Below are 24215 nucleotides of genomic sequence, written 5' to 3'. Positions count from 1 at the left end.
TAGACTAACCAAGTTTAAAGAAGAAAATAAATTGGTAGCTTTGAACAAAACTTATGTGACATGAATTAAAAAAGTTATTCATTTTCAAATTTAATTTTTTTATTCGAACATAAAATTTTTAACAAATAATAAATAAATAATTATTAATGATCAATAGTTTTCCATCATTATAAAAAAATACGACTTTTTTAATTTCAATATTAATTATCAAAAATATATTGACAAAGTATCAAAGGAATATAATTAAATAAAAAATAGCACTTATCAAAAATTTTTAGAACTTTAAATTTAAAAATTTGAGCAGTAAAAATTTATTTAAAAAATATATAATAAAATATTAGGTATAAATATGAGTTTTCATAGAAATCAATGTCGGAAAAAACAATTAAGAAATAGCAAGGCTTAACTTAAAAGGTCAAGAATTTTTAGAATTTTGCTTGAAAACTTGATATTCATAGGAATTTATATTCATATATTTAAAAAATAAAAATATAAAAAAATTTAATTAAAAATATTTTCAGGAAGCAAAGAGAAATTCTGTTAAAAATTATTTCGATTATTTGTCAACTTTATTTTACACATAACAAATATATAAATCAAATTATGTCTTAGACTGTATGTGTAGTCTCAATATCACTGATGTTCGAAAAGCATGCCGTAATTCTTCCTCTGCCATCCGGGCAATTTGACTGATTTTTTTAGTTTTAGTTTTGCCACGCATTAACAAGCGTGCGATACGTGGAGTGGGACATGTAATGGACAACAATGCTTTAATATTATCATCGGGTCCTGGATCAAAATGTTCCAATTTCACTTGTAATTGATAAGGAATCTCATTTGGTAGACTGTCCATTAGCTTTGCTCGTACTGTTTGCTGTATTATGTCCTCGCATGTTTTATCGCTGTAAATATGTTCTTCATACTCCCAAGCTCGCGGCTTAGCCGAGTCTAACAAATAAGTCTATAACACAAAAGTAAAAATAAAATGTAACGTACATATCATATAAATATTTCAAATATAAGAATTAATTGTGCAATTTTTAAGAATTATAATTATTTTATTATATCAATATGTTATTTGTGTTTAATTATTTATAAGTTGCAAATCTACCCTCAAATCATCCACACCATCTCCAGTCAAAGCAGATATCATAAATATATCATAGAAATCTGGAGATAGCTTGCTTTTAGTTAAGGTATTCACGAGATCCAATAATATTTCCTTCTTTTTCACTCTGTCCACTTTGTTAATAACTAGAATTATAGGAATTGTATTTCTTATATTTTTAGTTAACAATTCTAGTATAATTGGATGAATCTTGTGTCTAGTATATATGTTCTCTGCATCCTGTACTATTCCTATAATGTCTGCTGCTTTCAAAGAAGTTTTGGGATCTGTTCGGAAGCTGCTGGCTAATTTATATCGCTTGAATTCCGTTGGGGAAATCATACCAGGTGTATCCATAAATATCAGCTGAGTATTAGCTTCGCAATAAATTCCATTTGCCTTGGTTTGTGTAGTATGAACTTTGGAAGACACAGGACATATCTAAAGAACAAAAAATATAAAAAAATATAAATTTTTATATTTTATATTTTTATAAGTAGCACGCTTTTACAAAATATTCATTTTTTTATATGCAGACAAGAAATATGAAGAAAATAATTTATAATTAGACAAAATTTTCTTTCTACAAATATAAATATATAAATAAAATATATAAAAAATGACGATTACCGATCTCTTAATAAGTTGATTGACAATTGTACTTTTTCCTACATTGGGTGCGCCTAAAAAGGCGATCTTTAAGGATTTCTGATCTTCTCGACGTACTAACGTGAAATTCTTATTGGATTGCGGAGTAAATTCTTGCAGATTATTTGCCGAAACTTCGACATCATTTGAAAAACATCGCCGTAAATATCGTGTACCGGCACGAATTACATATCTCTCGAATGTAAATAACATTTCGTATTTTTAAAATTAAAATAATTTAATAAATTCATATACATTGAACAAATCTCTAAAATTTTTTTTTAATTTTTCTTTTTACATTGTTTTTAGAATAACCGCAATTCGCAGGTTATGTTTACATGCTTTTTCTTAATTGTGCACTTTCGATCTACAGGATCACAATATCGCTTATCGATTTATCTAAAAACTGATAGATCCAACGTGAATTATAATTAATTCATAACTTTCTGGAAATTCTCACGTGTTGACACCGTTTCATCATCAAACAATTTATAGAACGTCATAGAATAAGAAAATAACTAGAAGGAAAGTTAGAAGATATTTATAACTAAATTTTTTGTGTTTGATTGGCTACAAAATAGTGAAATTTTCAAATTCCCTAAAGTTCCTTTATTTTATTATCGGTTCATTTTCTCTCTCTCTCTCTCTCTCTCTCTATATATATATATATATATATATATATATATATTAAATAAAAGAATCGTTCAAAAAGCTAAAAAGAATAAGCCTATTGTCAAACTCGACGATCTCGCGCACAACTTCACGTCGCATCTCATGCGCCAAATGTCATTGCCAGCAGAGCAATGGCGGACGACGACTGTTCGTATGAAGATAGTCTGTTATCGACGCACGTCCATCGTAATCCGTAAATTTTATCAACTTTCCCTACTACTTCCACTTGAGACGACGCGAGAAAAATCGCGTGTGTTGCGTACAGAGAGCTCGAGTATTCGTGAAGAGGAGAGAGCGAAGAGAGAAACGGAACCAAGAAAATTCAGATGACGCCAGGCTAATGCGCAACTTCGGCGACGCGAGAGCGTGAAAATCAGTGAAAGTGTAAGAATAATCGGGAGCTCGGTGCTTCCCACATCTCCGCATCGCGTCGAGCGGATGAACGTGGTCCTATCCACGAATAGATCGACTTCATCCGCGACACGTCGACGAACGGACGCGGAATGAGGCTGAAGCATGGAGAACAGGTGAGTGTCGCTTTCCCACAGTTGGCGCCTTGCGCAAACCAGGCACGGTTCTCCTCTCCCATTGACTCTCCTTATGTTACTTTGTATTCATATATTTTTCTTTTTTTTTTTTGCGGACGAGGCTTGCCGTGAACGTAAGGAGATCAGATGAGAGAAATGGATTGAATAACGACTCCAAGTCTCGATTTATTTTCTGGATTTATTTTCTGTATCTTTCTCCTCCCTCCCTCCCCTTATTCTTTCTTCAATATCCTGTTGATGTGTAATTGAGGGATCTTTGTATTCTGGATCTCTTTCCATATTGGAACAGCTGTCTCTCTGTCAATTGATATACTCCTTCTGTGCTATGCATTTATCATGTGATTGCGTAAACAAGAAAAAAAAATACAAGCGAGAGATATATCAAATATATATTGTAGATATTTATGTAGAAATTATTATATAGAAAGCAAAAGTTTGTTATCAGTTATGTTGTTTTATTATTTTTTAAAATGATATATAATTGTATAGCTAAAGTGCAATGATTGAGAAAAGACTAAGGAAAATACATTTTTTAATCATAAGAAGTCACAAGAATAAAAAATACAAATACAAATTCTACAAATTTCTAAAAATACAAATTGTACAAATTTTTTTTGTGATCACCCTTCTATATCCGCTTTTACTCTAATAATGTGTCATTAATAATATAAAATATCATTAAACAAGGAAATGTTAATATACTTGTATTAATCATTTTTTTACTGTACTTTTAGATCTATATTGTATTATTTAAAAAATAATAAATAAAATTTTATTTTTTACATCATAATAATTTTTATATAAACATCTGTAATATTTGTAACATATTTGATAAATCTTTTGATATATAAGATATGAGCATCAAAGCATACATTTTTTATCATTTTATTCTGTATCTATATTTTGCTTCCAACATTTAGCACAAGATATCAGTTGTCTTGTTAATTTACTTTGTAAATATGTGATTTTGTTTTCAGAACATCGAGTATGATGATGTACAACTTTGAGATAGAAGATGAACTCGACCAGCGTCACCAATGATGATAATGTTTATGATGGATGATGAACAGTACGCATTGGAGGCTGATAAGACACGTCCATTCGAGATATATGATCAGTGGGGCTTGGAAACGACCCCAACAAGCAGAGGAGTTACATGTTAAAAGGAATGCTCGAGGAATATTACATATGATTTGCATGTCGGCAAGAAATCATCATAAAGTAAATAGCGATTTATACATTTCTAAAATATAATTAAATGTTTACTACTGCAAATGTAGAAGATTTTCTGATTATGGTAGAAAATATTTTAAATTAAAAATTTGCCAATTATTAAGCATAGAAACTATTTTTATCAATAAAAACTTTTCTAGGTTGACAGATTTTTTTATAGTCAATTGAATGTTACTTAAAAATTTAATAATTACAAGAAAGAATAGGCCATATTTTTGAAGCAGATATATATTTTGAGTTACCTTTCTACTGCATCTTTATTCAATTTATTTCTTGAATTTTTGTAAAGACATGAAAGAAAATCGTATAGCACATTCGCTGAGAGATGCAATTGAAAATAAACATTATTTTGCATCATTAGCGATGGATCTCTGAGTCCGCTTCAGTGACTCCCTGATGCACTTCTGGATCAACAAACCGGCAGGCAGGTACTACGGCTTCAGTGGCCGTCGATACCCTGCCACACCTGCGCCCAAATTACGCAGTAAGTGTGCTAAAATACAGCGAGTATAAATCTAATTATTAATGCATCAAGAAAAGATAGGATATACAAAATAAAAATATAATTATTATGTATTACAATTCTATTTGTATCTTGCTTACATCTTGAAATATTTGAAGTATTTAATTATATTTCAAATTATAGAGAATCTTTATTATTATCATACAGGAAAAAAGTTAAAGATTTATTTCTTTATAATTCTGTAAAACTAACTGAAAAATAAGTAGATGAAAATAAGTAGAATAAGATGACTGAAAGAACTAAATAAATTAAGAGATAATTTTATTATCTGCTAAATGATATAGACGAGGACAATAATATTTTAAATACATCCGGTGCATTTTATTTATTATGTTATTCTTATTTCCTTTATCTCATTTGCTTATTTGTCTTATTTTATTACTTTGCAGACCAATGTCGGACTGTCGGCGAATTTAGGCAAATGGTGACTCCCGTGCATCGATTTCAGGGCCTCACAGGTAACCTCGCAGCTGGAAACGCATCGTCAGCAGGACCTAGTAATGTCAATAATTCCTGTCGAAGCATCGTCACTCGATCGACGACGACGTCCGCGCGAATCCATAACAACGAGAACCGTCATCACGGTTCGTCGTCACTCAGCGCCGCCCAACTCGCCCAGCTAAACAACATCCCCAAGTAATTAATGAAAACACAAAAAGGTCTACACTAAGAGAAAGGAGACATTCTGAGAGGAACATGCTCTTCCTATATACAGGGTGACTCACTTAGACATATCTACCAGCAGAAAGATTACTTATAAATGATTCGCCCTCAGTTTGCAGTTTTGTGAGTTTAGTAAGAAGAAACATAGCGCTATGGTGGTATTAAATCGTCTCTGGTTTAACATATTGTTTACAGCAATGTCACCGACGCTAGCAACAATCAACTGATTCTGTCTAATACGACCGGAGCGAATAATACAGAACGGAACAGAAGCCTATTAACAGAGAGCGTCTTCGAATTACGAGAGGCCGAACTGGCTGGTTTCCGACTACGCTGTGGTGTCTGGTCCACCTTTGCTTTAGCAACAATCTTCGTGGCGGCCGCCAAATTCTATTTCGGTTATAGAGTAAGCTAAGAAAATTCCAAGATTAATTACATTTTAATGTAGAAAATCGAATAGAGTCGATTTGAAAAATAAGATTCGAAACGATAGCTAAATTTATAATACACTTTGTTTAATAAAAAGGTTACAATAAATAATAATAAAATCGGAAATAATTTTTACATAAAGAAATTATATATTATCTTACAAATTCTAAATTTTCATATGGTTTTGTACTTTTATTTTTTCATCTTGAGTTTTGTTGCCTATTGATCAATTTTTTATATTAACAGGGGCCCGGCCTGGAGATTCTTGTGTTTTGCGGATTACTAATACTACTGCTCTCCGCTTGTTTGTATTCGATCTTCTGCCGATATCATCGCGAAAGTCATTATCACGGCGGTCGATCAGAGCATAACGCTCGTATGCAGGAAGATCATATTGTCGCCCTAACAAACGCATCGAGTATTGGCGAGAACGTTAGTAGAACGACAATGTTGCCGGCGTCGACGATGATGCCGGCAACGACAGTGTTGCCGACGAGAACGATGTTAGCGGCGTCGACAATGAGGCAAAATCCGCCTCCACCGCCTTATCACATCGCTATCTTGATACCACCACCATCACCACCATCACTTGCATCCTCAGACGAAGCACCACCACCCTCTTATGACAAAGTCATGCGATGAAATCTTATGTCGACGTGGCATAAGAATCGAACTTGAGACTTATTAATTCTTCCTTCGATATTTTTGTGTCCCCTACATATTGCGGCACAAATCAATTCTCTAGTTTTAAGCAACGTTCACGTCTGTGATAAGAGCGCAATGATGATGACACATCGATAATACATCGGGGATTCAGTTTGGGGAAAGAAAAAAATTCACGCGGCGATATTTTTTAGTGGGCATTACGGAGGAGATCCGCGCTCCGCCAATGTATTTCCGTTTAGTGCGGGTAAACTGTATTCTAATCTTTTTATACTTTACTAAAAAACTGTGTGATATATTTAACTTAGGTTAACTATAGCGCAGTGCGCTACTATAAACTTGATCGATCCATTCGTTTATTCTTCCAATTAGATAACCGCTATAATCAAATGCGCTCGATAAATATAATTCCAAAAATTCGCAGGAATCATTATGTTCGATTACTCGGTTGTTATAATCTTATTGAATGATATATGAAAATGACTGTCTTATTACATATACACACGAAAGCATTCGCAATATGCAAGAAAATAAACGCACGAATTCAAACGTAATTTGAGCCTGGATATCAAATTTGCAAAATGTGCATTTGGCTCGTTCGCCACTTACAATAAGCTGGTAAAAATAGGCGCGTTTGGCGTACAGATTCAATTATCAAATAGGTATAATGTTCACCAAACGCGCTCGTTATCCAATATCATATGTATGTACGATATAAATTACGTGCTTTACGACATACGAACACGCACATACAGCGTTTCATGATAGTTATATATAATACGGAGATGTTAGCAAACTATGAATTGTGCAAAATACACGATTTTTTATTTTTTTTTGCGTGAATGTACGCATGGGAGAATAATAGAAAGAAAATGTGTGTGCATACATGTATGATCGTTTATATCATAATTCTGTATTTAAGGACAGTTACATATAATACATACTGATGCGAGATCCCATTTTGAATGTTCTTCGTAACTGTAAGTCGCAAATGTACTGCGATGTACAAAACTTATCGTCCTTTCTAACTGCACTTACAAACAATCTCGTTTTTTACATTGAACTTTAATCTCGTTTTTATTTAAAAGATAAAGCAAAATTCAATTTCTCTTTTTCCAAAATTTACGATAAAGAAGTCTATCTGAAATTATCTACATTTCTTTTTGTCTATTTCTTCCTCTTCTATCTGACAATAATTTATCGATTTATTTGAAAAATATCGCGAAAGAAGAAACAGAAAATAATGAAATGGAATTAGAGAATTTGAATTTTGCTTTTACTTCGCTAGGTTTTTTTTTCCTTAAGGCCTGAGTATACATTTATTTTATTTCATAGAAAGTCTAAGGGAGAGTGCAGCTAAGAAGAACAGAAAGACCTAAGGTCTATTTTTTCTACATTACGTCATAGTTTAAGAAAGTTGCAGTCGATTCATCGCGCGCGATGTTTTATTCCTAAAAAGCATCTATCGGTCCGTTTTTCTTTATGTTCTTAAAAATGAATTTGCATTTGCAAAACGAAATGAGAAAAGGCCACGTGGTGTTGCGATGAATGTAATAAAAGCGGACTCAAAAATTCTTATGGTACAGATTCAGTACCTTTCGCGAAAGTGCGGTTTCCAAGTATAAACAAGTGTATTTAAGTGTTATTTCAGTTTACGACATACGCGAAATATATAACAGTTAGATGCAAAAGCGGATAAAATTATTCTTCTGAAAAGGAGCTACATACCGCGAAAAGTGAATTCTCTATCTCTGATAACAATAATCGTTCTACGATATCGTCGATCTTAATAAAACAAACTTATAGAATATTTTTTTCTCAAGAATAATATGTCTAATTGTTTTTCTATTTAAAAAGAATCAATAATATATACAAATCATAGAACTATGTTGTTAAAATATATGATCTCTGACAGTAAAATTGTACATAAATATAAAAATACAAAGAAGTATATAAATAAACTTTAAAATATAGTTTTTTTTATTTATAGAAGATTCTTATCATCTATTAAATTGATTTGGTTTAATGGATTTTTCCTTAAGATCGACGATATATATGTTTTTCTCATTTACATGACATGACAGTACATATATTACTATGATACAAACAAGATTACAGTCTTCAGCAAAGATATAATAATAATGATACATTGATATCGATTGCAAATGTTCATGATCTTGTGTACACAGTACTTGTATGTTACACTAAGATGAAAGTACTTTGGAATCTCTTCGTGTAAAAAGTAATCATCGGAAATGAGACGCATAGGCTCGATGCGTTCGTCGCTCTTTCGTCTCGTTATATTCCCATAAACATTAGTCAAAATTAATCATTTAATTGATTCTTGCTTCTCTCTCTTTATTAAAAATTTATTTTCTCAGTGAAACTATTCAAATTTAAAAGAATCAATCTTGATGAATTTTTCTAATTAAGCTAAAAGAGAAGAGGAATCAATTAAATTTCAGGTAACTAAAGAATTCTATTAATTATTTAAAACAAATCTGTATAAGATCTCGGAGAAATTCGAGAATTATTTTAGAGTCCTTTATAATTATACACGTTTACTTGAATATAGTTATTTTCAAATTTATTTTAAAATTGAAGAAACTAAGTTTATCTTCTCGAACTCTTATAAAAGTAAATCGTGCTGAATCCTTCAATTTTAATTAATACTCATAGGAACAACGCTTGTATGGTACACAATAACGAGTTCGACGAAACTCATCTCCTTGCGCACTGCCAATAAAACAGTATTTCAAGTGCGAGCGATAACAAACCTTTTAGTGATTATTATCTAAACCCTTTGGATCTCGAACAGCTTGACGTCTGTATCGTACCATATGGGCGGTTCGACATTTCTCAGATATATGACACCCCACATATACGTGCGAAACCATGCGGTTGTGCCAGCATTAGCCTGATACCGCCTGATGAGAATAGGATGCGGCACTGGTAGCAATCCGACAAGAGTGCCATGTTGCAGAAACTTCAAAATCTCACTCTCGTCTGTCAAACCCCTGTTAAAATCAATAAAACAACATATAAATGTGAAAACGATAACAAGTGTTGATATTTATATTCTAATGAGAATTTTAAACAGAAAGCACTCAAATTTTAAACAGGCAAGCTATGCTTTTTATTTATAAATTTAAACGCGCGCTCACTTGTCGATGCAGATCTTCTCGACTTGTGGAACTAGAACTTGAAGCAATCGCATAATGGTCTGTAATGGGAGCTTGCTCTTCCATTGGTATACCCATTCACTGGACGGTACCCATTGATTAACGTTATTGACATTATTGGTGCTCGCTTGCTCGGCCACGCGAATACCGCCCTTCTGTGTATGAAATGAATTTCGAATGTCATCATCAATCAGATTTATTAATCAGATTTTCGTATCAATACCAATGGATTCTGGATTTCTTTCGGAAATGAATAATTTTTTCTCTTACCGGAACCACGGAATTCTTGGTCGCGTTCAGTGATTCCTCTGTTATATCCGTCTTGCTCTCTGATCGATTACTGATTGATTTACCAATATCAACACTAGCTGATGGACTCAGCGGATGCGCCGATTCTTTTTCCGTCATTTTCTCGATACCTTCAATGCGACAAACTTATATAAATATTATAAGAAAATAAAAATAGGAGGCATAATAGATACAAGATTTTACACAAAAAATTAATAGAGAATTTTATGCTTAAATTCAATTAAAATTTTCTATTTGCTTAACTTTTTATATGATCTGATTTTGTTAAAAATTTTTTCGTATTAAATTTTTACTTTCGCGTAATTTATAGGATTTACAAGTTTTACATTATAACAATATGAAAAATAATATGCATTTCACATTCTAAATAAAATATTAAAATACATATATAAAGATATTATAATTATATTATTTTTAAATTTGGATATCTATCTAATATTGCACTCTAGTTTAAATAGAGTTTATAAATTTAGCTTTGCCAGCTCATATAAAAGAGACTCACCAGGAGTCTCCAACAAAGACGCCTTTAAAGTACCAGGTTCGGCAGGTTGCGCAGGATGCGATCCTTCCATTGCTGTCTCGCTGACATTCTCCTGAGACGTACTCGCAGGCATGTGACGACGCTGCCTCTTACTAAGGGATTTTGCAATTGTATTGCAATCACTAGGCAGATTTGCGAGCGCGTGAAACACTTGTCGTTTGCGTATTATGGTGTAGACTAAATTACTGTTTCCATCGAATTGATACTGAAATCCGAAAACAACATGATATAAATGACAGATATAATTTTTATATTATGAAAAAACTTAGTACATACATTCTTCAATTATTTTATATAATAAAAATAAGTAACTAAAATATTCAAAATATAATTTTTGTTCAATGAATATTTGAGGCTTCCAAAAATATTTTTATTTCTGACAGAATTTTAAAATTAAACAAACATATTGATAAAAATAACTAAGCAATAATAAATAATAATAAATAAGCAATATTAATAAAAGAAAAATTTGTTTTTTAAATTTTACAAACAATAATGCAATATAAATTTTGAAACTAGTATATATACAAATGGGAAAATAGATTATTTAAATGTATATTTTGTGCATTACTTGAATAATATTGTTAAAGATTTCGAGCAAAAAGAACACTAAATGGTGATTGGTGGGCGCCGAGAAAAGGAACCACGGCGTACTAAATGCCTCCAACAAATGTAGCAGTTTTGTGCTAGCCACCATGGATAGTGTTTTAAGATATGGCGAAACATTGACTAGAATTGTTAATAGACAATCGAATAATGGTTGTAGTCTTTGATGACCAGTCGTGATGATTTTATGGAATACAGTGACTAAAAGATCGGCATGTGTTCCTGAAACAAAATAATTTGCATTTAGCAAATAATTAATTAAAATGCACTAAAATATAATTAGGAATTGCATAAAAATTTTACAAAACATTTAAAATATAAAATTTTACAAAACATTTAAAAATATATTCTTAATGATATTCTTATTCTACGTTCTGACTACAGAGAATATTAAGAAAAATTTAATTTAAGAATAAAGAAACTAAATTCAATTGAAAATTAAAAATTATTATATATATTTTAATTGATTTTGTATTTCAAGATAAAATCAAGTCATCATTATAATATCATTATAATAAATGACTATATTGACATTATTGTAATTCCAAAATACTATTACTTTTTTCAAATTAAAACGATCAAAATTAATGTCATACCTGTAAAAACAGGAATATCCATAGGCACTGTAGCTGTGTATGGCTTATTCAACCTTACTCCGAAATTACGTTCTCCGCTTAAGAGAAGTAAAATAAATACCCCGATGTGCATCAAACCAACTCGTGCTGAAAAATTAAGAAGTAAACAAATAAATAATTAGCTAGTTAATCAAACTTCAGTTAATCAAAAACATTAATTTATAATATATCGCTGTTCTAATTCTGAGATTATGTATATAAATATCTTGAAAAATATCTCAAAAAATTTTTTCTCTAAGAAATCAATTATATAAAAATATATATATTAATATATATATTTTATTTCTATAGTTATTTAAAATGTGGCAAAAAAGCAACCAAAATTAATATTATTCCTTTACTCTGCTTATATTCTACTTCTCCGATAAATCAATCTTGAATATCTTAATATTATATTAAACAATTTGATATAAAAGATTAATACAAAACCTGAGAATGAAAACTTACATTGATCAGCACGTGAGTCATTTAAATGATAAAGAATCGGTACGAGAACTTCAAGAACATCTGAGCTTTTTAGCACATAATATAAAAATTTCTTGTTGTAATCACACATTTTCCAGAAGAAGACTAACAGCTCTTGATGAAAATGCACTTTTTTAGTTGAGTTTGGCAAATACGTTTGCATCAGCGGATTGTTCAATAATCTGGTAATGCCTTTCAAGACAAATTGGAAATCTATGGAACAATAAATTTTAATCTTTTTCTATACAATTTTCTTTATATTCTTTATATTCTTTATATTCTTTATATTCATATTTTATCTTTTCATATTTATATGCTTTATATTCATTTCTCATTTAAAAGTTCATATATTTAATTAAAATTTATTATTGTATTACATTTCAGCACTTATGGTTAAATTTTTCTTATTATTTAATATTTCAAACATATATTATTTTTATGAAACTTTAATTTAAAATTTATAATTGTAAAAATATATTTATGCATACAATTTACATTATATGTTATATATTTTAATATATATATAATTTAATATTAAAAATATTACCTTCATCGCGATGGATTCGACTCAAATAATTAATAAATAAATTGTCTCCGACTGCCCCCTCTTCTAAAGGCACTCCGCCAGTGGTATCGTGATCCAAAGTTACAATCAAAATTTGTAATGCGACATCGACCAACGGTTCCAAGGAATCAGTAAAGAGCAAATGATTGTATGGTACTCCATATCCAACGGGGTCATATGCGCATACTGTGTTCAAAAGCGATGTAAACATAGGTAACGCGTGTCTGTAAACAGTTATAATTATTAATTAATAATAACAATCTAGTGGTAATATCCTACGTATATTATTAAATTGTTTTTTAAATTTAAATTTATATTTTATATATTTAATTCTCTTTTACTCTCTTTTTCTCTATATTTATTATATTATATAGGATGATTACCTATTTTCACTGCTAGTTAAATGCTGAATCCATCTGTTTGGTGTGATTGATAGATCCATTGGTGGATTGTACATGGTTTCGCTGAAGCATGTTAATAAGAGCTTCAGCAATTCTGTGCGATTCGAGTCTAGAATCGGATACCTGGGTGGCGAATACGCAAAGCCTACTCCTGCTTCCCAAATATATTCGCAACTGTCTATCGATTGCAACTCGTCGGCTTTATCCTGAAAAGATATGACAAGGCATAACGCGTTCTGCGCTTCTTATCAAAATTCCGTTAAATAAAGACTTACCGGCCCGGACTTTCTGTTTGCGGCTACAGTAAAGTCAGGACAAAACAACAAATCCTAAAAGAGAAAAATACTTAAAACTTCGTAATCATCTTGTAGATAGATAGACACTATTTAAGATGTATTCTTACGCTGCGTAAAAATATTTCTTAAATTATTAATTAATTAAGAAATTAAATTATTAATATTAATAGAATAAATAATTAGTAAAACAATTTTATTCTCTAAATACATTAAGATTTATGTAATATTCATATATTTTTTTTAAATATTCAATATATTATAATTATCTACTTTAAATATCTCTTACACAAAGTGCATTCAGCAGAGAATGTGCCAGTGGTAAACTCTCTTCGTCATCTTTGCCAGGTAAACTAGACCAGAAAAATCCTTTCCAATCAGGATCTTCGAATATGTACGGTAACAAGCGAGTCAATAAACGGCAGCAATTCAGAACAGTTTGATGCTCCCGTTGAGTTCTGCAGCTATTATCTACTGCTTTAACTAATTTCTCGACCGACTTATAGCATAACGTAGCTAAATTAGAAGGCGCTTCTTCCCTCAACACACGAATCTCTGGAGCTGGGATCAGAGTGAAGATATCCTGAACATTGGTCACGTTCTCAGACCAAAACTGATCCCAAAATATATCATCTGATGAATCAATCACCTGTCAATACATATTACATAAATAACTCATACAAAACATAATAATAATTTTAGAAGTTACAACAATCTTCAGTATTTAATATGTAATATGCACGTTAAGAGACAACTCTAATTTAACAATCTCATTTCTTATACAACCAATTACAATAGACAAAAAAATTGATAATAAAATATATTGATAATTGAAAATACAGCTTTTTAAAATATAACATATACAAATATCTATTAAAAAAAACAATGTTTATCATTAAATATCACGATTTTCGCAATTTTTTATTATGGCAGTTGTTACAATTCGACTAATCTTAAAATAGCTCGTTATCTTAGTAATCTCTCCAGCAATATTTTCACCCCAACGTGCTTGATGATTTTTTTCTTAACACATACATATTTTGTATACATGTAATGATAATAAAGGCAACTATTCTAGCTGCATTCAATATTTAGTATAATTATTTGACAGTTTCGTTCGAGAAATCACTTTTCTGTCGATCTGCCAACCGATCATATGTTATCTGACAGGTAAACAAGCGGCTGAGTCTACCTGAGTTTTCGACGTTAATTGCACCACGGCCTTCCGGAAGTTCAATTTTGTGTCGGCATTACCCATGATGATTCTTTATTATTGCCGACGATAATTACGATTTGTCGTAGCCGAGAGGGAATGAAAACGCGTCGCTGCTCTTTAAACAGACACCATCGTCGCCATGTTTGCATCGTGACAGCGACAGGCTGACAGCTAAATGGAGCTGCCAACCGCGTTAGTTTTCGCGCGGAAAAGACAAATGGAGCACCGCACCGATATGGGCTGCGTTCCGATATTCACTGCCAGTACTGAAAGTATATAGTTCAGATCACGTATATTATAAATTTTCAGTACTGGCAATGAATATCGGAATGCAGCCTTTGTCGGCTATGCTAGAAATTCGAGTAGAAGAGAGGAGAGAGAGTCATAAATTTTAATTATATTCTATCACATTTTGCTCGATGTGATGAATAGAATCTAGAATACATTGAGAATAAATTCTACTGAGATAAAAACATTTATTTTATATATTATATATTTTATAACATGTATACATTTTTAACATTTATGTGTTAATAAATTCATAAAATAGCTGTTACAATAATTGTTTTGTGTTCGAAGTAACAAATAAATAAAGTAATAAATAACAATGTTGAGATCATCCTTTTAACAGCAATAAAGAAGTCAAAATTCTCTCGCTTTCTTATACTAAAATATAAGATAAAAATATAAGATTTTTATAAATAGACCATTTATCAGTAATTATTTTACTTTATTCGATCTCAAACATATGGCTTGGCAAACTGTTAGTCAATCATTTTATCTGCCAATATCCTATTCCAGACTTTTGTAATTCACTTCATTTACTTGTTATTTAGACATTTAATTGTTAAAATAATTGCATATCCTCCTAGAAAAAGAATAATGTACATAAGTATATCACAAACCAGACAAAATTTAAATTTAATTTACAGACTTTGATTTTCTAATTTCATTTTTTCTCATTGTATTTTTTTTATTTTAGCAAACTTTTAACTTGAAATTTTATCGAAAGATTCGAAGAATGTTCATACTCTTTTCATCATTTAAAAATTAATGTTATTCCTATGTTTTTTGTTCCACTTTTCCATTTCGTCGACAGAAATCCATATATCATTCGCAAGTAATTCAGGTTCCTCAAAAGCTGCGAAATGACCACCTCGAGGCATTTTGGTAACGCGTAAAAGATTCACGAACCGTTTCTTCAGTTCACTTGGAGATTGTTCCATGATTTCGTGAGGAAATTGCGCACAAGTGCTAGGCACCTTTATCGGTGTTCTGCAAAAAAATAATTTTTTTTATTTGCAACAGATTGTTAGAATAATGATTGTAACTTGCAATGATACATACGATTCCAAGATTGACGTCAACGTTCTGTTTAACTTGGTATATTGTTCAGCGTATATTCTCATACTTGTAGTAATGCTATTCGATATCCAATAGACCATCAGATTGTCGATCAATTCATCGTACGTATATTTCTCCAAAAATCCTCCATCCATTCTATTCTTGTAAGACGAATTTGTGCCAGTCGAAAATTTTTCAATGATATACGCCGCTAAACCGGCGGGTGAATCATTTAAACCAACTCCTGAAACGCACATTTTAAAAATATCGAATTTCCGCTCGTTTAGTGCGCATAAAATTTTATATTCATAGATTTTATAATGCATAGATATATGTTAATTTTTTTTTATATTAAGTAATATAAATGCGTCATACCGACTGTGTCGGGCTTCGTAGCTTGAATATGAAAATATCCGGTTTCTGTCAACGTAAGGAATTTCTCTTTCTTAGTTTTTCTCCAAGGTAGAAGAGATGAAAAGTTATTAAATAATATTTTCTTCAATAGAACCCATTTACTTAGTACCAAACACAAATTGGAATGCATACCTAAGACGCTACGAGCATGACATATGCGATTATTATGCCATCGTTAAATCTAAATGATAATCTAAATTTAAATAATGAACTTACTGTTGCGGATATAGACATGACATAGTATGTATAACGGAGGAACCCCAGTCACCACCCTGAACATAATACTTGTCGTAACCAAGTCTCGACATAAGATTTTTAAAGATCACGCTCATGTGAATGCTCGAAAGACCTGGAATCGTAGCTGCGCTGGAGAAACCGAATCCAGGTAAGGAAGGTGCTATTACTTCAAACACAAAATCGTGCTCGGGTCTCGATGATGTTAGTAATGGAATGATCTTGTAAAATTCCATTATGGAACCGGGCCATCCGTGTACAATCAGCAGCGGTAATACGCATTTTCCCTCTGTATTGCTTGGTTTTGCACGAATAAAGTGAATATCTAATCCTGCAATAAATATAAAATTTATATTATGTTAATTTAACTTTAATCTAATCTTCTCAACATAAAGCAATAAGAATATGTGCGATAAACTTTGGTTCTGATATTTTATCTCTATTTTATCTCTATTTCAATTTATGTAATGCTTGAAGTGTAATAAATTCTATTATCTCTAACTTAATCAATTCTTGAAAATAATTCAAATATTTATTTGTCTAAATATGATATTATATTTTATTTGATTCTATTTTATTTATTATTATATAAAATAATAAATAAAATTGTATTTCTCCTAAAAACTGATATAAGTTATAGATTATATAAAATGGACTTAAAAGATAAATTAAAATTTTCTGTTAATCATATCATTTCTCACTAATTCAGTGTTAAGAATATTTTAATATAAATATAATCATTATAATTTTCAAAAAAGTGCAATAGAAAGAATCTATTGACTGATATAAAGAATTTATTAACTTGCAATTATTGATTTTTTAATATTAAAAATTATAAAAAGTTTAATAACTTTTGAAATCTTTTATTTGCGATCACATTTTCTTTACCTTGAATATTCGTTTTAAAATGCGAATATTGATTTATAAACTTTTCACGTTCCTTAAAATTATAATCATTTGCCCAATAATCTAAAAGCTTCTGCAGAGCATCAGTATTAGTTCCATAATTCCAGGCAACGTCTTTTAATGGTGGCGTCAAAGGTCTAGTATGCTTTAATCGATACTTTAAATCTTTTACGACCTGCAAACATAATTCGAGTTTTAATGCTTAATTTATTGAAACAATCATTTCATTGATACTTAATTAAGCTTTTAAATCATATTAATTCATAATGACTTTATAATAGATTGTTGATTACTGATTCATAAACTTTTAAATCGATTTAATTGATTTGATTAATTAATGATTGATTTAATTGATTAATGCTTTTATTTGACTTTCAGATTGTATTAATCGATGATGAATCGTCGTACCTCTTCTGAAAAGGTGATATTATACGGTCTGATGTCATTATTGACAGAATTCTCAGTGCCGGGGATCCACCAAGTTTCTGGTATCCTCGGCAACTTCATCCCTCGGGATGAAAAGTACCTTCTCGTTAGAACAAAGAGCATCGTAGTAGAACCAATAAAAATTATGATCAATGAGAGAAAATCCATTTCATCCACTTTTAGTCAATTGTTTTTCAGTTAAGTTTCTCAGATAACACGTTTGCTTCAATATCTCGTTAAGCATGTACTAAATACGACGTAATACGACGTGATACTATTGCTATCATGTGCTATATTGCATGATACAGCAATAAGAAATACCAATGACGTGCAGACTTCGATGTCTTGGATGAGAATATCTCAAACTCCCTACAGCAGTTCAAGATTCAAAATGTTTAAGATGACTAAGCAAAATAAAACAATGTCATAATCTTTTTTGTTCTGCTTGAAGTATATCTAGGCAACATATAAAAAGTCTATGACAAAACAAAATCTATAAAAAAAGAACAAGCATAAAATGAGCAATAAATTTTCCTATTTGCTCTTAAGTATCTGCTATTAAGTATTGGAAAAATACTAGCTAATGAAAACTATTGAGTAACGAATTGATTGCAAAAATTGAATTGAATCTGCCATTTTGTCAATATATTCCATTTAAATGATCATAATAGTTTGCTTCATTTTTGATATATCGATCTGCCATCAAACTATGTCGATAAATTCTATTGATATATTATTAACATTTTACTTATTAAATAATGAGTATTAACTAATGAATAGATAGCAAATAAACAGATTATCTAATTGATGTTTTTATGTTATCTTTTATGTAAAATATTTGCTATGAATTTAAAGTGAGCTTTGTTGAAAACAATTCTTTAAAAAGATTTTTTGAAAGATTTTGAAAGATTTTGAAAGATTTTTTTGAAAGATTTTTTGAAAGATTTTTTGTTCCTAAAAATAAAAATTTCTATTATTAAAAGATTATCACATACCCAATAAGATATTTTTTTTGTACATACTCTTTAAAAATCTTATTAAAATCTTTTAAAAAATGTTATAAAAGTTATCATTTTATAAAATATCTATAAAATATAAAATATACTTTATGAGTTCTTCAAAAGCTTTCTTCAATAACATAATATTTATTTGGATAATTAATCCTAATTAAATTAAAATTCAATTTAAAATTAAATTAAGAATATATAGGCAATAATGATCACCTTTTTTCCTTCAATATATTTCGAAGAATCTTCAGTTCGAAAACTCTTTTTATTACAGACAAAAACTTTTCAACTGAAGTCTAAAAAATCACTTTGTCAAATTATTCATAGAACGAATTATTTTTTGCTCATTTAGTTCATTTATTCCATTTAAAGAACATCGTCAAAAGATGAAAACAACTGAAAAATTGTTAAGGGCCTTCAGAAGACCTTCTCGCCTCCGTACTAAATGCTCGACTGTCACTTATCATCGTGTGCATTGCGCATGCGCGTTTAACCGCGACTTGCATTCGCGTAACTGTAAATACGACTTGTTGAATATGTAGCGGTACTTCGTATGTACGATGGTAATGCTAAAGAACGATATTAAAACGAGATGTACTTCTTTTTTATATAAAAAGAAAAAAAATATTATGCGACAAGCATGCAACATGTTTGAACAGAAATAAATTATTTAAAACTGCAATTTGATCGGAATTTTGCGACAAAGAAGACAAACGAGAAATGACCCAGTATCCGTCTTGAAGAATTTGCTCGATTACAGACAACGGAAAATTACTTATCGATAAAATTCAAGGCTCCATCAGTAACAACGACTTGTTGAATATGTAAGAAAATTACTTATCGATAAAATTCAAGGATCCATAAGCAACAATAAGTGAATAAAATTATACGCTTGCATAATTTCAAAATTCTATCGCGAGTAACACTAAATAAATAAAACAGCAATTAAACATATATCTTGATAAATAAACAAATATTTATATGTTTTTATCAATTGCTAATAAAGACATGCACAAGTAGAACCAATGCTGAATCGATGTTTTTACATATTTTTGGGAAAAAATGCAAGGATCGAAACATATTGACAGAATTTCTGTCTTGACGGAAACTACTGATAGATGGATGTCACAATTTAATGAGATAAATAAACATACATTGTTTGACAATTGTTTGACAATTCAATAATTAATATAATTATTCTTTATATAATTATTTTATCATTACTGAATATTTACACAATATTAAAATTAATTAAATAAATCGAGATTACATATCTCGTCAGCTCTTCCGTTTCCCATTTTCCACATTCTTCCCACACATTTCCATGTTTTTATCTCTCTCTATTCCATATTTTATATACTCTCTTATCTTTTTTTCTCTTGTCTTCTCTCCCTCGCTTCACCTAATCTAAATCTCGCTACCCGCTGCCATCTATTCAACACTTTAATAATCAAATTATTTATGTTTAATAATATTATTCAGTAGACTGCGTAATTTGTTGATGATTTACTCGTGAGAAATTCTAATGAAATATTGCTTGCTAATGTTACGCGATACTCAAAATTATTGCTTTCATCTTATCCATCAAATATAAATTTTCTAGTTTATTTTTGTAAAACTAAAATAATATATTGTTTATAACAACATTTTGAACACCAGGGATCGGTAAGCAGCTGTATTTTAAAGTATTAAAAATCAGTGTTTTAATTTTTTAATAAATCATTTTAAAATCATCATCAAAATTTAATGCGAGTTATTTCTAACATTTTTAATAAATCAGGTAGAGTATGAGAAACATACAGCGTAAATAATTTAATATTTAACTATTATTTATTTAATTATGTCGATATTTATGAAAATATTCTTAAAATACTTGAAGTATTATGTATTTTAGTATTTCGTATTTTATAATAAACAAATTTTTCAATTTAAACTTATGCGATCTATCTTATCCGTTTTCGCATAAAGTCAGAACTTATTAGGCATCGTCATAATTTATAATTCCAACATTTAAAATTAATATCTCATTAATTTTAAGCGATTAATATGGCATTGCAACTTTAATGACGATCAATTGGATTAAAACAAGACAGTAATCTTGTCTGATTACATATTTTAACGGAGAAATTAAAATTAGAACTTTATAATGTACAATACGACGGAAATATTAACAAACACTACATCTGTAATTTTAAACTCTGGTAAGATAATATATTATACAATTTTAAATAATTACTTGATTTATATTGATTAATCTCTTAATTATTTCATGTCTATGTCTTTATTGATAAATGAAAGTATAATGTGATTTATGTGTACACGAGAAGTATATTATATGATAATTGATATATTAATAGATGAGAGTTCAGAACAGGATTCAGAAGAGGATTCAGAACTATTATTTAAAATTATTTGGGATATTTTGAAATATTTATCAGATAATACGGTAGAAGTGATAATACTGCTTATAGGATATGCTATATTTTATATCATTTGCAAGACTTCTTTTGTGAGGTAAGACAATTTTTAAAATGTATGTTTATATGAGAAATAAACAGAATTTTTATTTATTTCTGAACAATTTTGTGCATAATATTGGCCAATTTGCACACAATTAAAAATGAATTCGTAGAAATACTTTGTCGATTTTTGTATTTATTTTTTATTTTTAAACAGAGGAAGTTAATTACACCTTAAAAAGAGATGGAGAAAAGGGAGGGAATAGGCAAACAATCTTAAATCATAATCATTTATAAACCTTGTTGATTATATGTTACAAAAATTGTTTCTTTCATTTAATTTACATATAACTTTTTCTATCAAAAAGATAAAATTAGAAAACGTAAAATTATAAAATTTTTGACTATATTAAAAGTGTTTTCTAATTATACACTTTATTACACACTTAGCTCTACTATATTCTATATTAATCTATTGGTAATATCTTATTATTAAATCGTATATGCAGAAAATCGTTTTTTTGTAATTATATTTTGTAATTCTATCTTTTAGGTTGACAATCTGTTGCTGTTGTCGACTTTGTGCTCGCATCCTGTGTAGGTGTAGGTGTAGGTCTAACGCAATTGATCCAGAATCTCGAGTTCAATCTAATTCGAACATAGAAATGACAAGCAGAACGCGGAATCAACTTGGTGTGAGTGAATATGCAGTGTGTAGATGTAGATGTAGGTTTAATGCAATTGACGTTGATCCAGAACTTCAAGTTCAATCTAACTCAAATATAGAAGTGACAAACAGAATGCGGAATCAACTTGGTGTGAGTAAATATGCAGTTAGATTTCAATTTATCATTCAGTTTAGTCATTTAAAAAACAATTATATGTAGTAAAAATATAAAACATCTAATAATCTGTGTAATAAGCCTCATTTATATAAATAAATGAAGCAAATAGCAAGCAAATTTAATATAACTTTTCTTTATCTCACGAAATTTCGATGAATTTTCTTAATTCATCAAATTTCAATCGTTATAGCTTTATCGCTACATTGTTAACTTTTTATTAAATTAAATAATGTCTTACTAGATTGATTCAGTAGCTTCTGAAGCTATAGAAGTACAACCTATACCAGAAATTCACAACAAATCAAATGTTCAAAGAAATCATCGTATATCTACTGTATAATGGTAATAATTATTATGTGCAAGTAGTATATTAATTTTATTTTAATACAATCTTTTTATTTACATTTATTGCAATTATATTAACCTCACATTAATATTGTATGTACACAAAAAATAATATATACTTTTTATAATATCTATATTATAAAGATTATAACGATTATAAAGATTATAATCAATATTATAAAGATTATTAATTATCAATTTGATGATATAAATCTATTAATGATCTAATATTGATCTAATGATACAAAGTATTATAATAAATTTAAAAATTAAATATAATTATAATTATCATTATAAATATTTATTACTAATACTAAAAATGAATAATTTATCAATACTAAAAATATTCTTTATTGAATATTACATTTTTAAATATTTTTTTAAAATTCAAAAATCTACGAATAAATACGATTGCGATTTCCAAATAATACGATTTTATAGTTACAAAATTCTATCGCAAATAAAATAGCATAAATGGAACAGCGATCTCGAAAGATGAAAAATATTTATATGTTTGGTGTCAATAGCCAATAAGAACATGCTTCAATTGAATTAGTTAACGCCTGGCATGTATCCTTTACGTTTCGAATCGTATTTACGGGAAACACAAAGATATTAATGAGAGGATTTTCTACGGATAGATGGATACTGCAATTTGATGAGATAAATAAACTTTACATTATACTGAACTTCATTACATTAACCGTCGTACAAAGCTCTGTTTAGTATATAATCTTTGTAAGAGTCTCAACAATTTGTGTTAATTTTTAGTGCAGAACAAGACAACACTAGAAATGGATTGTTTTATTATAATTATATAACAATATCTAGAAATAGAAATATTTTTTGTCTTTGTAAATGTTGTTTTTTCAAATAATAATTTCTTATGTATTCTTATAGCTATTTTTATGAACTACATACAATATAAATAAATAGAGATAAAGTTAAGCAGAACAAATTTAATTTAAATTCTATTTATTTCACAGAATTTCAATAATTTTTTTTTTATTATAATAGTTTTAAATCAAATGATTAATTTAACAGTTTTTCATTAAATTAAACAATATCTAATATATCTATTTTAATTATTTAATGATGTTTGAGAAATCTAAGAACTGATGATAAAAAATATATGTAGATAAATAAAGAATTTAAATTTTAATTATATCAATACTATGAATATTAACCGAAATTTCTGTATTTTATTTCATTTCTATCAATAATTTTAATCTCAATATAAAGTTTAATCTCTAATAATTATCTTTTTCTAAGGAATAAATAAGACTGAGATTAAATATATTAATAAACATCTGAAATAAATGATTAATTTTCTAAACATTTACAAGCATACTTTGTCATTTTATTAAATTGATTACTTACAAAATTTTTATTGTTATTTGTATCTCATTGTCAATTTTTTTTTCTAAAACATCTATAAGTATAATAGAGAAAATGTAAACTGTAAATGTAACTGACATAAGTGTAAATAAAAATTTTATAGATTCAATAACTCATTAATTTATTTTAATATTGTC

The 24215-nt window shown here is 29.3% G+C and overlaps 5 protein-coding genes across 8 annotated transcripts; 2 read left to right on the top strand and 3 right to left on the bottom strand.

Annotated features, from left to right (window-relative positions):
- Nucleotides 1-547: 547 nt before the first annotated feature.
- Nucleotides 548-2382, bottom strand: LOC105433392 (GTPase Era, mitochondrial). The gene is made up of 3 exons (XM_011648696.2): nt 1739-2382; nt 1112-1549; nt 548-961 (listed from the first exon to the last, which is right to left on the bottom strand). The coding sequence occupies exons 1-3, from the start codon at nt 1967-1969 to the stop codon at nt 602-604; spliced, it is 1029 nt and encodes a 342-aa protein (XP_011646998.1). The 5' UTR covers nt 1970-2382; the 3' UTR covers nt 548-601.
- A 130-nt stretch (nt 2383-2512) lies between these two features.
- Nucleotides 2513-7446, top strand: LOC105433391 (uncharacterized). Its single transcript, XM_011648695.3, has 6 exons — nt 2513-2955; nt 3954-4197; nt 4571-4693; nt 5122-5368; nt 5591-5801; nt 6071-7446. Exons 3-6 carry the CDS (start codon nt 4606-4608, stop codon nt 6464-6466), a joined length of 942 nt encoding a protein of 313 aa, XP_011646997.2. The 5' UTR covers nt 2513-2955; nt 3954-4197; nt 4571-4605; the 3' UTR covers nt 6467-7446.
- On the bottom strand, nt 7363-14870 carry LOC105433390 (protein HID1). Its single transcript, XM_011648694.3, has 12 exons — nt 14677-14870; nt 13774-14133; nt 13467-13520; nt 13174-13397; nt 12773-13014; nt 12208-12438; nt 11722-11847; nt 11091-11347; nt 10481-10724; nt 9940-10088; nt 9652-9824; nt 7363-9504 (listed from the first exon to the last, which is right to left on the bottom strand). Exons 1-12 carry the CDS (start codon nt 14740-14742, stop codon nt 9282-9284), a joined length of 2349 nt encoding a protein of 782 aa, XP_011646996.2. The 5' UTR covers nt 14743-14870; the 3' UTR covers nt 7363-9281.
- A 286-nt stretch (nt 14871-15156) lies between these two features.
- On the bottom strand, nt 15157-19473 carry LOC105433389 (juvenile hormone epoxide hydrolase 2-like). Of its 3 annotated transcripts, none has more exons than XM_011648691.3 (8): nt 19248-19473; nt 18007-18517; nt 17581-17773; nt 16675-17023; nt 16420-16598; nt 16048-16288; nt 15732-15975; nt 15157-15568 (listed from the first exon to the last, which is right to left on the bottom strand). In XM_011648691.3, the coding sequence occupies exons 2-7, from the start codon at nt 18190-18192 to the stop codon at nt 15744-15746; spliced, it is 1380 nt and encodes a 459-aa protein (XP_011646993.2). In that variant the 5' UTR covers nt 18193-18517; nt 19248-19473; the 3' UTR covers nt 15157-15568; nt 15732-15743. The 3 variants fall into 3 exon arrangements, with proteins under 3 accessions (XP_011646993.2, XP_011646994.2, XP_011646995.2); XM_011648692.3 differs by having other exon boundaries at nt 18007-18480; XM_011648693.3 differs by having other exon boundaries at nt 18007-18393.
- Nucleotides 19474-19524: 51 nt separating this feature from the next.
- LOC148934963 (uncharacterized) lies at nt 19525-23643 on the top strand. 2 transcript variants are annotated; one of them, XM_089083608.1, is made up of 5 exons: nt 19525-19855; nt 21070-21232; nt 21389-21545; nt 22044-22308; nt 22577-23643. In XM_089083608.1, exons 2-5 carry the CDS (start codon nt 21178-21180, stop codon nt 22673-22675), a joined length of 576 nt encoding a protein of 191 aa, XP_088939734.1. In that variant the 5' UTR covers nt 19525-19855; nt 21070-21177; the 3' UTR covers nt 22676-23643. The 2 variants fall into 2 exon arrangements, with proteins under 2 accessions (XP_088939734.1, XP_088939733.1); XM_089083607.1 differs by lacking the exon at nt 19525-19855 and adding an exon at nt 20439-20696.
- The last annotated feature ends 572 nt before the right edge of the window (nt 23644-24215 follow it).

This window comes from Pogonomyrmex barbatus, unplaced genomic scaffold (genome assembly GCF_055798465.1).
Source record: "Pogonomyrmex barbatus isolate J1 unplaced genomic scaffold, ASM5579846v1 scaffold7, whole genome shotgun sequence".
Classification (NCBI taxonomy): domain Eukaryota; kingdom Metazoa; phylum Arthropoda; class Insecta; order Hymenoptera; family Formicidae; genus Pogonomyrmex; species Pogonomyrmex barbatus.
Note: the sequence above shows the minus strand (reverse complement) of the source record. Positions and strands in the feature narration are given on the sequence as shown.

Excerpts from the sequence above, each read along its gene's own strand:
- LOC105433392 (XM_011648696.2), bottom strand. The coding sequence starts at position 1,969 with ATGTTATTTACATTCGAGAGATATGTAATTCGTGCCGGTACACGATAT. Across the intron at positions 1,550-1,738 it reads ATCAACTTATTAAGAGATCG|ATATGTCCTGTGTCTTCCAA; the intron begins GTAATCGTCATT and ends TTTGTTCTTTAG. Across the intron at positions 962-1,111 it reads ATGGTGTGGATGATTTGAGG|ACTTATTTGTTAGACTCGGC; the intron begins GTAGATTTGCAA and ends TTTGTGTTATAG.
- LOC105433391 (XM_011648695.3), top strand. The coding sequence starts at position 4,606 with ATGCACTTCTGGATCAACAAACCGGCAGGCAGGTACTACGGCTTCAGT. Across the intron at positions 5,369-5,590 it reads CAGCTAAACAACATCCCCAA|CAATGTCACCGACGCTAGCA; the intron begins GTAATTAATGAA and ends TATTGTTTACAG. Across the intron at positions 5,802-6,070 it reads AATTCTATTTCGGTTATAGA|GGGCCCGGCCTGGAGATTCT; the intron begins GTAAGCTAAGAA and ends TTATATTAACAG.
- LOC105433390 (XM_011648694.3), bottom strand. The coding sequence starts at position 14,742 with ATGGGTAATGCCGACACAAAATTGAACTTCCGGAAGGCCGTGGTGCAA. Across the intron at positions 13,398-13,466 it reads CAAACAGAAAGTCCGGGCCG|GATAAAGCCGACGAGTTGCA; the intron begins GTAAGTCTTTAT and ends ATATCTTTTCAG. Across the intron at positions 9,825-9,939 it reads CCAAGAATTCCGTGGTTCCG|AAGGGCGGTATTCGCGTGGC; the intron begins GTAAGAGAAAAA and ends TTTCATACACAG.
- LOC105433389 (XM_011648691.3), bottom strand. The coding sequence starts at position 18,192 with ATGGATTTTCTCTCATTGATCATAATTTTTATTGGTTCTACTACGATG. Across the intron at positions 17,774-18,006 it reads ATATCACCTTTTCAGAAGAG|GTCGTAAAAGATTTAAAGTA; the intron begins GTACGACGATTC and ends TTATGTTTGCAG. Across the intron at positions 16,289-16,419 it reads TACGAAGCCCGACACAGTCG|GAGTTGGTTTAAATGATTCA; the intron begins GTATGACGCATT and ends TGTGCGTTTCAG.
- LOC148934963 (XM_089083608.1), top strand. The coding sequence starts at position 21,178 with ATGTACAATACGACGGAAATATTAACAAACACTACATCTGTAATTTTA. Across the intron at positions 21,233-21,388 it reads ATCTGTAATTTTAAACTCTG|ATGAGAGTTCAGAACAGGAT; the intron begins GTAAGATAATAT and ends ATATATTAATAG. Across the intron at positions 21,546-22,043 it reads TGCAAGACTTCTTTTGTGAG|GTTGACAATCTGTTGCTGTT; the intron begins GTAAGACAATTT and ends TCTATCTTTTAG.